Source organism: Macaca thibetana, chromosome 5 (assembly GCF_024542745.1).
Source record: "Macaca thibetana thibetana isolate TM-01 chromosome 5, ASM2454274v1, whole genome shotgun sequence".
Classification (NCBI taxonomy): domain Eukaryota; kingdom Metazoa; phylum Chordata; class Mammalia; order Primates; family Cercopithecidae; genus Macaca; species Macaca thibetana.
Window position 1 is genome coordinate 41,731,306 of NC_065582.1, and position 14,033 is coordinate 41,745,338.

At 44.7% G+C, this 14,033-nt stretch overlaps 1 protein-coding gene across 2 annotated transcripts in view; it reads left to right on the forward strand.

Annotated features, from left to right (window-relative positions):
* NR3C2 (nuclear receptor subfamily 3 group C member 2) overlaps window positions 1-13,723 on the forward strand; it is a 357,163-nt gene extending 343,440 nt beyond the window's left edge. For both annotated transcript variants that reach the window (XM_050790895.1, XM_050790896.1), the window contains exon 9: window positions 11,014-13,723. In XM_050790895.1, the coding sequence (XP_050646852.1) occupies window positions 11,014-11,169 (156 nt within the window). In that variant the 3' untranslated portion in view covers window positions 11,170-13,723. The remainder of the gene's footprint in view (window positions 1-11,013) is intronic.
* The last annotated feature ends 310 nt before the right edge of the window (window positions 13,724-14,033 follow it).

Below are 14,033 nucleotides of genomic sequence, written 5' to 3' on the forward strand. Positions count from 1 at the left end.
GCTCCTAGCACCGCTGGCATGGCGTGCACATGGAGTCATGTTAAAACTCAGCATGCACAGGCTGAAGGAGACCGGAGTCCAGGCAAAGATGGAAACGGGTTAGCTTCGTGTACTGAGTTTTGCAGTATCGGTGCCACAAAATGAAGATGCTCATTTAGGTTGCCCAGTTTTTGTTTTGGCTCAATGAATAAAACTATCAACAGCTACCCTAACAAATACTGTTGAAATAAGTCATCCCCAAGCACTGGGAGTTTGGAATAAGTCAGAGAAACCCAGGAGCGAGAATCCGGGCAGCAGTAGCTTGGAATCCCTTTAGCCCTCAGCCCACACCAGGGCTGCACAGCAGAAACAAGAAGGGGCCACTCCTGGGAGCCATGGGGAATAAGACAGGTGATTCCTCTGTCAGGGAGCTGGCAGGCTGCTGTTTAAGGAGCTGCACCATAAATAGGACAGGTTAAACCGATAAAGATGTGGCCAGCAGGATAAAAGAGGAAGTGGGGTCACCTGGCTCCAAGGCTAATGGTCAAGTAAATGAGAAAAAGAAAAAGTTGTCATCTGTGATGTGAGAGGCCAGAAAGGATTCCTCCAGGCTGGGCTCCAGGAGGGCCTGCGGGGAAGAGGTGACTGCAGAGAAAGAACTGGGGAAGCAGCAGCAGCTGCTCAGCACGACATTTTCCAGAATTGATTCCACGCCAAGTGAGTGTCTGAGGAAACTGTCGGGGCATCCCTGGAGAGCTGTGCACACAGTCATTCTGAAGTCATTTGCTTTGAAAGGTGGCCTTTGGGATGGTCTGGCTTTCTCCCCCCATTCCAAAACAGACACATCCTGATGAACTGAACTCTCGGCTTGGTGGTTTCATGCTTTGCAGTGGGAATAGTGGTTTGTATTCAAACTAGAAACGGTACTCATTTAGAGGTGCACAGCCTGGCTCCCACCCTGCCCAGCATCCCCTTCCAGGGTGTGATTTCAGCCTGCCCTGCCTCTACCAACTCTGTACTGGGGACAGCGGCCTATTGTGCACTGAGGGGGGTGGGTAGAGAACAGTGTCTGATGATGTACAAGTGCCTTGTATGCATTTGTATCCTCATTTCCTGGCTTTTTGAGGCTCAGGTAAGGGCCAAGTCTGCATATTCCTCAACGCGTACCTGTGCACTACACCAGACTGGTACCCAGGAGATGACCACATGAATGTACAGGGTGATGTTACATGCTTTGCCATAAGACAGTGGTGTGGCACAGGAACCAGTGTCCATTCTGGCTGGTCAGTATCCGTGCTGACCCAGATGTTTGATATGTCAATCTCACCCAGCTCTCCTGGTCTTGTCCCCACCTCCTTGAGATCTAACCACCTGCAGCTGCTAACTTCACGCACGTGGATTTTTCCAGTTGCGATGGGGCTGTGTACTGCGGCGCCTCCCTACCTTACACCATCTGCTAAGGGCCGGGCATCTGTGGGTCCTGCCCTGAAGGCTCCCCTGGTCCACTGGCTGGAGCAGGCCAGGGTTGGGGGAAGGCTGTGCAGGCCAGTGAGCACACGGGGCCCAGGACTTGCAGCTCGGACCAGCTTGGTCATCTTTCTCCTCGCCCAGTGACTGGGGGCCCCCGCTTCGATTCCCACAGATGTTCCCTGACATCAGCCACTGCAGTCATGGCTCAGGATTTAGGCCTGCAGAGGTTTTCCGCCTTGTCCCAGGGCAGGGTGCACCAGATGGGCTTCCACGGCTGCCGGCACTTCCGGTGGCTGCTGAGGCTTTCTGCACACCCAGCCCTGTGGGCATCCTAGCCACCCAAACAACATAGGCTGAGCCCTTTCCTGGGAGTGGTTGGTGGGGACACCGCCCCCATCCACCGGTGACATCATGCTGACACAGTCAAATGCCCAGCCCCCGGCTCCCAGGCCAATGCCACCTGCTGGCTCTGATGCCAGGCCCGGGTTCCACACGAAGGACCCATCCCTCTGCAGCTGACCGAGGCATACACAGAAGCCTTCATGACTGGGAATGAGCTGCTTTCTCCGTCTGTGGAACACGGAAGAGAGGTGGGTGGGAAATGCCAACCCCAGGTGAATATGCATTGTTATTGAGTAGTGTCTGGGACACCTGTCCCCAGCCAGCCTGTGAGGAAAAACAGCCAAGCCCCTAGCCCCAGCCCCTCTCCATTCTGCCCTGTTTTCTCAGCATCTCCTGGGTGGTGCTCCATGCTGTGGACGTGTTTGTGTGTTAGACAGGCACAGAGGCTCCAAGAGGGCCTGGGACCTCTCCCTGTTAGCAGGTTCACAGATGTGCCCGGGCTGCATGCTGAAACTTGTTCAAGGGTCGACTTACTCTGTAACTTCTCTTATAACATATGTGTCAGCGTTGCTGTCACCTGTGTACCAACATGAACCCTTCCATGGCCCTTCTGTGTAACTTTTTTGGGATGTCAGTCGGTAGGCTGGCAGGCTTCTCCGCTCTTCATGAACTCCCTAGGTAACCCTGCCCTTGCTGGTCCCCCAATGGCCATGCAACCTTCAGGTCACGTGCATCCAAGCCCATCTTTCCTGAGAGCCCCTCTGAACTACACCACCTCCCTTCCCTCCTCACGCCGGCAGCACCTGCCTCTCTGTGTGTATTTCTGCTTAGAGAGAGATGTGTTCACTGCAGCTTCCCCAGTGCCTGGCACAGAGCAGGTGCTCGGTGAGTTAGCTGGACAGATGGTGAGGATGAGTTGTAAATAAAGGACACTGGCCCTCCCCCAAACCTCTGTGGCCTGAGTAAAGGGAACCTTTATCCCCAGACATGAACAAGGCTCAGTCCCAGAAATGTGAAAGGTGTGGCCACCAGACAGTCGTCCTTGTGGTGGTTGACACTGCCTAGAAACCACGATGTCTACCCTCGGGTTAAAACTTGAAGGAAAAAAGTCCCCCTCACAGCCCTACAGACACCCCCATGGAGAGAGTCCACGGCACCCGGGTCCCGAGTGCTGCGGTGCATGTGCAGGACTCCATTAGCCTGATGGAAGCATCCCCACCCAGCACTGGCACTGCTGACTCACGGCAGCACATCTGCAGCACCACACCCAGTGTGGCTGTAGCTTTGACAGCCCCAGGCCTGCCACAAGAGAAAAATCAAAACAGAAATGGGATGGCATGTTTCTTAAATATTCCTGAAAAGGCAAAAAACAAGGTTCTCCCATCCCTCATTTTATAGACTGGGGACCCAAGGACCAAGTTCCACCAAAATGTCACAGTGCAGGTTTCACAAACTGTGTTCCATAGAGGAAAATGGTGTTTTATCGTGGAAGAAGTATGGGAAGGACAGAATCACAGCGCTCTTGCTCCAGAAGTACTTCTCCCCATCTTTAATAACTTGCTCCATGTCAGGCGGAGTTTGAAGCACTTTACCAGAGTCGCTCATTCATTCCTCTGAAACAACTCTGAGGCTCAGAGACTGTTCTTATCCCCGTGATACAGATGAGAAAACTGAGGCATAGCATGTGTGTGTGAAGATGGTGCTATTTCCCAGCTTTCTGGACCCAAACATCCTGCGGGTGCAGAGCACATTAAACCCCACAGTCCTTGGTAGCCGATTAGGAAAATACCACTCTGCAGATTGAGGGCAGTGACACACAGGTACAAACAGAAGCATGACAATTTTTTCCCTGATGAGATTTTCTTGATTCCTGGTTTGTATTGGACGCCTTTACCAGTTATTTACTATCTGACTCAAAGCTTGCCAATTGATTTTAAAATCATCAGGGTAAGTGACAGAGACAAGTTCACCAGACTCATTATTAAACTATAGAGTTATTTTATGGCAGGTCATGTTCATATTGCCAGCTGTAATATACTTGGAAATAACCAAAAATCGTTTTTCCTATAATGGAATATAAACTACAGAAAAATTAAGAGTGTATTTTTTCTGATTTGGAATTGCTATTACTAGTACATGGAATAGCAGTGCTCTTGCTGTGCAATGGTAATGCTGTGCTGCATTTATAATTATTATTATACTTTTAAGTTCTGGGGTACACGTGCCATGGTGGTTTGCTGTACCCATCAACCCGTCATCTACATTAGGTATTTCTCCTAATGCTATCCCTCCTCTAGCCCCCTACCCCCCAACAGGCCCTAGTGTGTGATGTTCCCCTCCCTGTGTCCATGTGTTCTTATTGTTCAGCTCCCACTTATGAGTGAGAACATGCAGTGTTTGGTTTTCTGTTGTGTTAGTTTGCTGAGAATGATAGTTTCCAGCTTCATCCATGTCCCTGCAAAGGACATGAACTCATCCTTTTTATGGCTGCATAGTATTCCCTGGTGTATATGTGCCGCATTTTCTTTATCCCGTCTATCACTGATGGGGATTTGGGTTGGTTCCAAGTCTTTTCTATTTTGAACAGTGCCACAGTAAACATACGTGTGCATGTGTCTTTATAGAATGATTTGTAATCCTTTGAGTATATACCCAGTAATGGGATTGCTGAGTCAAATGGTATTTCTGGTTCTAGATCCTTGAGGAATCACCACACTGTCTTCCACAATGGTTGAACTAGTTTGCATTCCCACAAAAAGTGTTCCTATTTCTCCATATCCTGTCCAGCATCTGTTGTTTCCTAACTTTTTAATGACCGCCATGATGATGAAGTGGTGGTATCTCACTGTGGTTTTGATTTGCATTTCTCTAATGACCAGTGATGATGAACTTTTTTTCAAATGTTTGTTGGCTGCATAAATGTCTTCTTTTGAGGAGTGTCTGTTCGTATCCTTTGCCCACTTTTTGATGGGGTTTTTTTCTTGTAAATTTAAGCTCTTTGTAGATTCTGGATATTAGCCCTCTGTCAGATGGATAGATTGCAAAAATCTTCTCCCATTCTGTAGGTTACCTGTTCACTCTGGTGATAGTTTCTTTTGCTGTGCAGAAGCTCTTTAGTTTAATTAGATCCAATTTGTCAATTTTGGCTGTTGCTGCCATTGCTTTTGGTGTTTTTATTTGCCCATGCCTACGTCCTGAATGGTATTGGCTAGATTTTCTTCTAGGGTTGTTATGGTTTTAGGTCTTATGTTTAACTCTTTAATCCATCTTGAGTGAATTTTTGTATAAGGCGTAAGAAAGAGGTCCAGTTTGTTTTCTGCATATGGCTAGCCAGTTTTCACAATACCATTTATTAAATAGAGAATCCTTTCCCCATTGTTTTATCAGGTTTGTCAAAGATCAGATGGCTGCAGATGTGTAGCATTATTTCTGAGTCCTCTTTCTGTTCCATTGGTCTATATATCTGTTTTGGTTATTTTATCCTTGTAGTATAAAGTCAGGTAGCATGATGCCTCCAACTTTGTTTTTTGCTTAGGTTTGTCTTCGCTATGCAGGCTTTTTTGGTTCCATATGAAATTTGAAGTTTTTTTCTAATTCTGTGAAGAAAGTCAGTGGTAGCTGGTGGGGATAACATTGCATCTATAAATTACTTTGGGCAGTATGGCCATTTTCATGATATTTGTTCCTATCCATTAGCATGGAATGTTTTTCCATTTGTTGTGTCATCTCTTATTTCCTTGAGAGTTGAGGTCCTTCACATCCCTTGTACGTTGTATTTCTATTTTATTCTGTTTGTAGCAGTTGTGAATGGGAGTTCACTCATGATTTGGCTGTTTGTCTATTATTTGTGTATAGGAATGCTTGTGACTTTTGCACATTGATTTTGTATCCTGAGACTTTGCTGAAGTTGCTTATCAGCCTAAGGAGATTTTGGGCTGAGATGATGGGGTTTTCTAAATATAATCATGTCATCTGCAAACAATTTTAATTCCTTTCTTCCTATTTGAATACCGTTTCTTTCTTTCTCTTGTCCGATTGCCCCTGCCAGAACTTCCAATACTATGTTGAATAGAAGTGGTGGGAGAGGGCATCTTTGTCTTGTGCCAGTTTTCGAAGGGAATGCTTCCAGTTTTTTTCCATTCAGTATGATATTGGCTGTGGGTTTGGCAGAAATAGCTATTGTTTTGAGATACGTTCCATCAATACCTACTTTATTTTTTTGTCTGTTTTTTGAGACAGTCTCACTCAGTCACTCAGGCTGGATTGCAGTGGTGCAATCTTGGCTTACTACAACCTCCACCTCCCAGGTAGCTGGGATTACAAGTGTATGCCACCATGCCTTTTTTTTTTTTTTTTTTTTTTTTTTAATAGAGACAGGGTTTCACCATTTTGGCCAGGCTGATCTCAAACTCCTGATCTCAAGTGATCCGCCCACCTCAGCCTCTCCAAGTGCTGGGATTATAGGCGTGAGCCACCACACCCAGCTATTGAGAGTTTTTAGCATGAAGCCATGTTAAATTTTATCAAAGGCCTTTTCTGCATCTATTGAGATAATCATGTGGTTTTTGTCATTGGTTCTGTTTATGTGATGGATTATGTTTATTGATTTGTGTATGTTGAACCAGTTTGCATCCCAGGGATGAAGCTGACTTGATCGTGGTGGATAAGCTTTTTAATATGCTGCTGGATTCAGTTTGCCCGTATTGAGGATTTCTGCATCGATGGTCATCAGGAATATTGGCCTGAAATTCTCATTTTTTATTGTGTCTCTGCCAGATTTTGGTATCAGGATGGTGCTGGCCTCATAAAATGATTTAGGGAGGAGTCTCTCTCTCTTTTTCTATTGTTTGGAATAGTTTCAGAAGGAATGGTACCAGCTCCTCTTTGTACCTCTGGTAAAATCTGGCTGTGAATCCATCCGGTCCTGGACTTTTTTTGGTTGATAGGTTATTAATTACTGCCTCAATTTCAGAACTTGTTTTTGGTCTATTCAGGCATTCAACTGCTTCCTGGTTTAGACTTGAGAGGGTGTGTGTCCAGAAAAATTTATCCATTTCTTCTAGATTTTCTAGTTTATTTGCGTAGAGGTGTTTATAGTATTCTCCAATGTTAGTTTGTATTTCTGTGGGATCAGTGGTGATGCCTCTTTTATCATTTTTTTATTGCGTTTGATTCTTCTCTCTTCATTAGTCTAGCAGTCTATCTATTTTGATCTTTTCAAAAAAACACCTCCTGGATTGATTCTTTTGAAAGATTTTTTGTATCTCTATCTCTTTCAGTTCTGCTCTGATCTTATTTATTGTCTTCTGCTAGCTTTTCCATGTGTTTGCTCTTGCTTCTGTAATTCTTTTAATTGTGATGCTAGGGTGTCAACTTTAGATCTTTCCTGCTTTCTCCTGTGGGTATTTAGTGCTATAGATTTGTCTAAACACTGCTTTAGCTGTGTCCCAGAGATCCTGGTACATTGTGTTTTTGCTCTCATTGGTTTCAAAGAACTTATTTATTTCTACATTCATTTTGTTATTTACCCAAGAATCATTCAGGAGCAGATTGTTCAGTTTCCATGTAGTTGTGCGTTTTAAGTGAGATTCTTAATCCTGACTTCTAATTTGGTTGAACTGTGTGGTCTGAGAGACTGTTATTATTTCCATTCTTTTGCATTTGCTAAGAAGTGTTTTACTTCCAATTATGTGGTCAATTTTATAATACGTGCAGTGAGGTGCCAAGAAGAATGTATATTCTGTTGATTTGGGGTGAAGAGTTCTGTAGATGTCTATTACATCTGCTTGGTCCAGAGCTGAGTTCAAGTCCTGAATATCTTTAATTTTCTATCTCATTGATCTGACAGTGGGGTGTTAAAGTCTCCCAGTGTTATTGTGCAGGAGTCTTAGTCTCTGTGTACATCTCTAAGAACTTGCTTTATGAATCTGGGTACTCCTGTATTGGGTGCATATATATTTAGGATACTTAGCTCTTCTTGTTGCACTGATCCTTTTACCATTAAGTAATGCCCTCCTTTGATCTTTGTTGGTTTAAAGTCCGTTTTATCAGACACTAGGATTGGAACCCCTGCAATTTTTGCTTTCCATTTGCTTGGTAAATCTTCCTCCATCTCTTTGAGCCTATGTGTGTCTTTGCACATGAGATGAGTCTCCTGAATACAGCACACTGATGGGTCTTGACTCTTGATTGAATTTGCCAGACTGTGTCTTTTAATTGGGGCATTTAGCCCGTTTACATTTAAGGGGCCATTGTTATGTGTGAATTTAATCCTGTCATTACAATGCTAGCTGGTTGTTTTGCCCGTTAGTTGATGCAGTTTCTTCATAGAATCGATGGTCTTTACAATTTAGTATGTTTTTGCAGTAGCTGGTACTGGTTGTTCCTTTCCATGTCTATTGCTTCCCTTCAGGAGCTCTTGTAAGGCAGGCCTGGTGGTGACAGAATCTCTCAGCATTTGGTTGTCTATCAAGGATTTTATTTCTCCTTCACTTATGAAGCATAGTTTGGCTGGATATGAAATTCTAGGTTGAAAATTCTTTTAAGAATGTTGACTATTGGCCCCGACTCTCTTCTGGCTTGTAGGGTTTCTGCAGAGATCTGCTGTTACTGTGATGGGCTTCCCTTTGTGGGTAACCCGACCTTTCTCTCTGGCTTCCTTTAATATTTTTTCCTTCATTTCAACCTTGGTGAATCTGAGAATTACATGTCTTGGAGTTGCTTTTCTTGAGGAGTATCTTTGTGGCATTCTCTGTATTTCCTGAATTTGAAAGTTGGGCTGCCTTGCTAGGTTGGGGAAGTTCTCCTGGATAATATCCTGAAGAGTGTTTTCCAACTTGGTTCCATTCTCCCCATCACTTTCAGTTACACCAATCAAGCATAGATTTGGTGTTTCTTGGAGGCTTTGTTCGTTTCTTTTCACTCTAATCTTCTCTTCTTGCTTTATTCCTTTGAGTTGATCTTAAATCTCTGATATCCTTTCTTCTGCTTGATCAGTTCAGCTATTGATAATTGTGTATGCTTCATGAAGTTCTCGGGCTGTGTTTTTCAGCTCCATCAGGTCATTTATGTTCTTCTCTAAATTGGTTAGTTAACAATTCGTCTTTTTTCAACGTTCTTAGCTTCCTTGCATTGGGTTAGAACATACTCCTTTAGCTCAGAGGAGTTTGTTGTTATCCACTTTCTGAAGCCTACTTTTGTCAATTCGTCAAACTCATTCTCCGTCCAGTTTTGTTCCCTTGCTGACGAGGAGTTGTGATCCTTTGTAGGAGAAGAGGTGTTCTGGTTTTTGGAATTTTTAGGCTTTTTTGCGCTGGTTTCTCCCCATCTTCGTGGATTTATCTCCCTTTGGTCTTTGATGTTGGTGGCCTTCGGATGGGGTTTCTGTGTGGACATCCTTTTAGTTGATGTTGATGCTCTTCCTTTGTTAGTTTTCCTTCTACCGGTCAGGCCCCTTTGCTGTAGGTCTGCTGGAGTTTGCTGGAGGTCCACTGCAGACCCTGTGTATCACCAGCAGAGGCTGCAGAACAGCAAAGATTGCTGCCTATTCCTAACTCTGGAGGCTCTGTCCCAGAGGGGCACCCGCCAGATGCCAGGTGAAGCTCTCCTGTATGAGGTGTCTCCTTGTCAGAAGGCACAGGGATCAGGGACCCACTTCAGGAGGCAGTCTGTCCCTTATTGGAACTCTAGTGCTGTGCTGGGAGAACCACTGCTCTCTTCAGAGCTGTCAGGCGGGGACGTTTAAGTCTGCTGAAGCTGTGCCCACAGCTACCCCTTCCCCCAGGTGCTCTGTCCCAGGGAGATGGGGGTTTTCTCTATAAGCCCGTGACTGGGGCTGCTGCCTTTTTTTCAGAGATGCCCTGTCCAGAGAGGAGGAATCTAGAGAGGCAGTCTGGCTACAGTGGCCTTGCTTGGGGAGCTGCAGTGTGCTCCACCCAGTTGGAACTTCCCAGTGGCTTTGTTTACACTGTGAGGGGAAAACCGCCTACTCAAGCCTCAGTAATGGCGGATGCTCCTCCCCACACCAAGCTCCAGCATCCCAGGTCAATTTCAGACTGCTGTGCTGGCAGCAAGAATTTCAAGCCAGTGGATCTCAGCTTGCTAGGCTCCGTGGTGGTGGGATCCACTGAGCTAGACCACTTGGCTCCTTGGCTTCAGCCCCCTTTCCGGGGAAGTGAATGGTTCTATCTCACTGGTGTTCTAGGTACCACTGGGGCATGAAAAAAAACTCCTGCAGCTAGCTCAGTGTCTACCCTAACTGGCACCAGTTTTGTGCTTGAAACCCAGGGCCCTGGTGGCATAGGCACCCAAGGGAATCTCCTGGTCTATGGGTTGCGAAGACCCTGGTTTGAAAAGTGTAGTATCTGGGCCGGAAGCACCATTACAGCACAGTCCCTCACAGCTTCCCTTGGCTAGTGTAGGGAGTTCCCCAACTTCTTGCATTTCCTGGGTGAGGTGACACCCCCACCCTGCTTCGGCTCACCCTGGAGCAGTTCAGGTCTGGAGGGGCTGAGAAAGGTTCTTGGATCACAGAGTAGGGAAAATGAGCTAGGGGACACCCCAGAACCTGTCCTTGATGTTTTTCACTGTCTCAAAATCAGCCTGAAATAGGAAGTCGCTGAGGAGTCTGAGGTCTGCCCCCACAGGGCAGGCCCCCACAAGGAAGGAAAAAGGGCCCGGGGCTGCAGGTGGAAGTGCCAGCTTCCCCCGGCGGCAGCTCCACTGGCAGGCCCAGCTAGAGGGACACCACAGCTGCCTCTGAGGTGCTCTGTCCTCCTCCTCACCCTCCTGGGCATCTGCGGTGCTTAGACCCTGGGCCAGCACCTGCCCCTTCCCACCAGCCCATCTTACACCCTGGGAAGTCCCATCGCCAATACAAAGATACACATGTAGGCACACATTTAGAAATTAGAATCTGATGAGTGCAGTATGGTGACCCAGTCACTATTAACTCTGTCACTGTCCCTGTTGCATCTGATACATTCAGTGCTCAAAATTCAGCTCTCAGCTGAATTTGTTTTCCACGAAAGGCAGATGACATGGATGATGTGAGCACCCTTCTTCCTCTCCCAGGACAGATGACTCTGCTCAATTAACGAAGACGTGGTCTCCTGGGAGGCTTTCTGACTGTTGTCCTTTGAGTTCCCACCAGAGTCAGAATGCAGAGGGATCCAGGGTCGGAAGCGAGGCCCCTGTGTCATGCCCCCTGTGTCTGTGTTACAGCTGGTGAGCGACCTGCTGGAATTCTGCTTCTACACCTTCCGAGAGTCCCATGCGCTGAAGGTAGAGTTCCCCGCAATGCTGGTGGAGATCATCAGCGACCAGCTGCCCAAGGTGGAGTCAGGGAATGCCAAGCCACTCTACTTCCACCGGAAGTGACTGCCCGCTGCCCGGAAGAACTTTGCCTTAAGTTTCCCCGTGTTGTTCCACACCCAGAAGGACCCAAGAAAACCTGTTTCTAACATGTGATGGTTGATTCACACTTGTTTCTCAAGTTTAAAGTCATGTCAGAGGTTTGGAGCCGGGAAAGCTGTTTTTCCATGGATTTGGCGAGACCAGAGCAGTCTGAAGGATTCCCCCCCTCCAATCCCCCAGCGCTTAGAAACATGTTCCTGCTCCTCGGGATGAAAAGCCATATCTAGTCAATAACTCTGATTTTGATATTTTCACAGATGGAAGTTTTAACTATGCCATGTAGTTTCTGGTATTGTTTGCTTGTTTTAAAAGGGTTCAAGGACTAACGAACTTTTTAAAGCTTACCCTTGGTTTGCACATAAAACGTATAGTCAATATGGGGCATTAATATTCTTTTGTTATTTAAAAAACACAAAAAGTTAAAAAATATATACAGATTCCTGTTGTGTAATAACAGAACTCGTGGCGTGGGGTGGCAGCCCCCTCTGAGCCCTTGCTCGTCCACGGTCTTCTGCATCACTGGTATACACACTCGTTAGCGTCCATTTCTTATTTAATTAGAATGGATAAGATGTTAAATGCCTTGGTTTGATTTCTAGTATCTATTGTGTTGGCTTTACAAATAATTTTTTGCAGTCTTTTGCTGTGCTGTACATTACTGTATGTATAAATTATGAAGGACCTGAAATAAGGTATAAGGATCTTTTGTAAATGAGACACATACAAAAACAAAATCTTTAATGGTTAATAGGATGAATGGGAAAGTATTTTTGAAAGAATTCTATTTTGCTGGAGACTATTTAAGTACTATCTTTGTCTAAACAAGGTAATTTTTTTTTTTTTGTAAAGTGCAATGTCCTGCATGCATAATGAACCGTTTACAGTGTATTTAAGAAAGGGAAAGCTGTGCCTTTTTTAGCTTCATATCTAATTTACCATTTTACAGTCTCTGTTGTAAATAACCACACTTAAACCTCTTCGGTTGTCTGTCTTGAAGCCTTTCTACTTTTTCTGTACTTTTTGTTTTGTTCTTGGTCTCCTGCTTGGGGCATTTGTGGGACTCCAGCACGTTTTCCAGCTTCTGCTTTATCCTACTCCATCGGGGAATGACACACTGCGGTGTCTGCAGCTCCTGGAAGGTGTCATTTGACAACACACGTGGGAGGAGGTGGTCCTGGGAGTGCTGCAGCTTCAGGAAAGCTGCCTTGTTCCCCTTTTCCTCCAGCTCAAGGAGAGAGAGAGAGACTGGGAACTCGACGGCTCAGAGAGCCTCTTTTCCTCCCCTTTTAGAAAATACGATTTTCTCCTGTGGGAAAAAGAAATTCCATGCACTCTCTCTGTTCAAGATCAGCTGTTCCCTTCTGATCTTGGAAAGGGGTTCTGCACTCCTGGAACCAGTCACAGGAACACGCAGATCATGGCAGGATGCGCTGGGACGGCCCATCTTGGCAAGGTTCAGTCTGAATGGCGTGGAGACCGGGAGATAGAGGGGTTTTAGATTTTTAAAAGGTAGGTTTTAAAAATAATTTTTATACATGAACAGTTTTGGGGAAAAACTACAGATCATATAAGCCCTACAGATCACAGGGGCACTAAAATTTTTAATTCATTAATCATCTGTTTGGCACTGATGCAATTTATGGCTTTTCTCTTGCCCCAAATCACAAACATGTATCTTTGGGGAAACTAACAATCTGATTGCACTAAATAAACTACTTTGAATAGAGGCCAAATTAATCTTTTAAAAGTGATGATAATCATCAGGTTTACTCAGTGAAATCATATTATTTTCCAAAATCTAAAAGCTGTAGCTGGAGAAGCCCATGGCCAGGAGGAAGCAGCAATTGGATCAACACTTTTCTCCAGGGTTCACCATGCAGGCAACATTACCTTGTCTTTCAAAAGACACCTGCCTTGTGCAAGGGGAAACCTGTGAAAGCTGCACTCAGAGGGAGGAGTTTTTCTTACATAATTTGCAATTTCAGGAATTTAATTTATAGGCAGATCTTTAAATACAGTCAACTTACATGCACAGCAATATGAAAGCCACATTTTGAAGGTAATAAATACACAGCATGCAGACTGAGAGTTGCTAGAAAACAAATGACTGACTTACAAAAGCAGCTTTTAGTTCAGACTAGTTTTTATAAAATGGGAATTCTGACTTAACCAGGTTTGGGATGGAGATGGTCTGCATCAGCTTTTTGTATTAACAAAGTTACTGGCTCTTTGTGTGTCTCCAGGTAACTTTGCTTGATTAAACAGCAAAGCCATATTCTAAATTCACTGTTGAATGCCTGTCCCAGTCCAAATTGTCTGTCTGCTCTTATTTTTGTACCATATTGCTCTTAAAAATCTTGGTTTGGTACAGTTCATAATTCACCAAAAGTTCATATAATTTAAAAAAAAAAACACTAAATTAGTTTAAAATGAAGCAATTTATATCTTTATGCAAAAACATATGTCTGTCTTTGCAAAGGACTGTAAGCAGATTACAATAAATCCTTTACTTTAATCACCTGTTGTTTTGGAGCGAATTCATTTGAATGTCTGTAGGTACACATGGATTTTGTGCCCTCCCAAATCTTGATTGTATGCACTCTGCCTACATCCAAGATGGAGAACAATAGTTTTCCATGTTACAAAGAGTCCTATATTAGCCACATGTTAATTCTACTCTTTGGGGACTGATTAGAGACCTTGTTTCTAATACTTTTGATATTTGGTTCATTAAAATACTCTGTAACCATTGGATAACTATTGCCATCGCTAAACCCTGTATATACATTGCCTCATTTATCTTCACAACCACATGAAAACTTATTCTG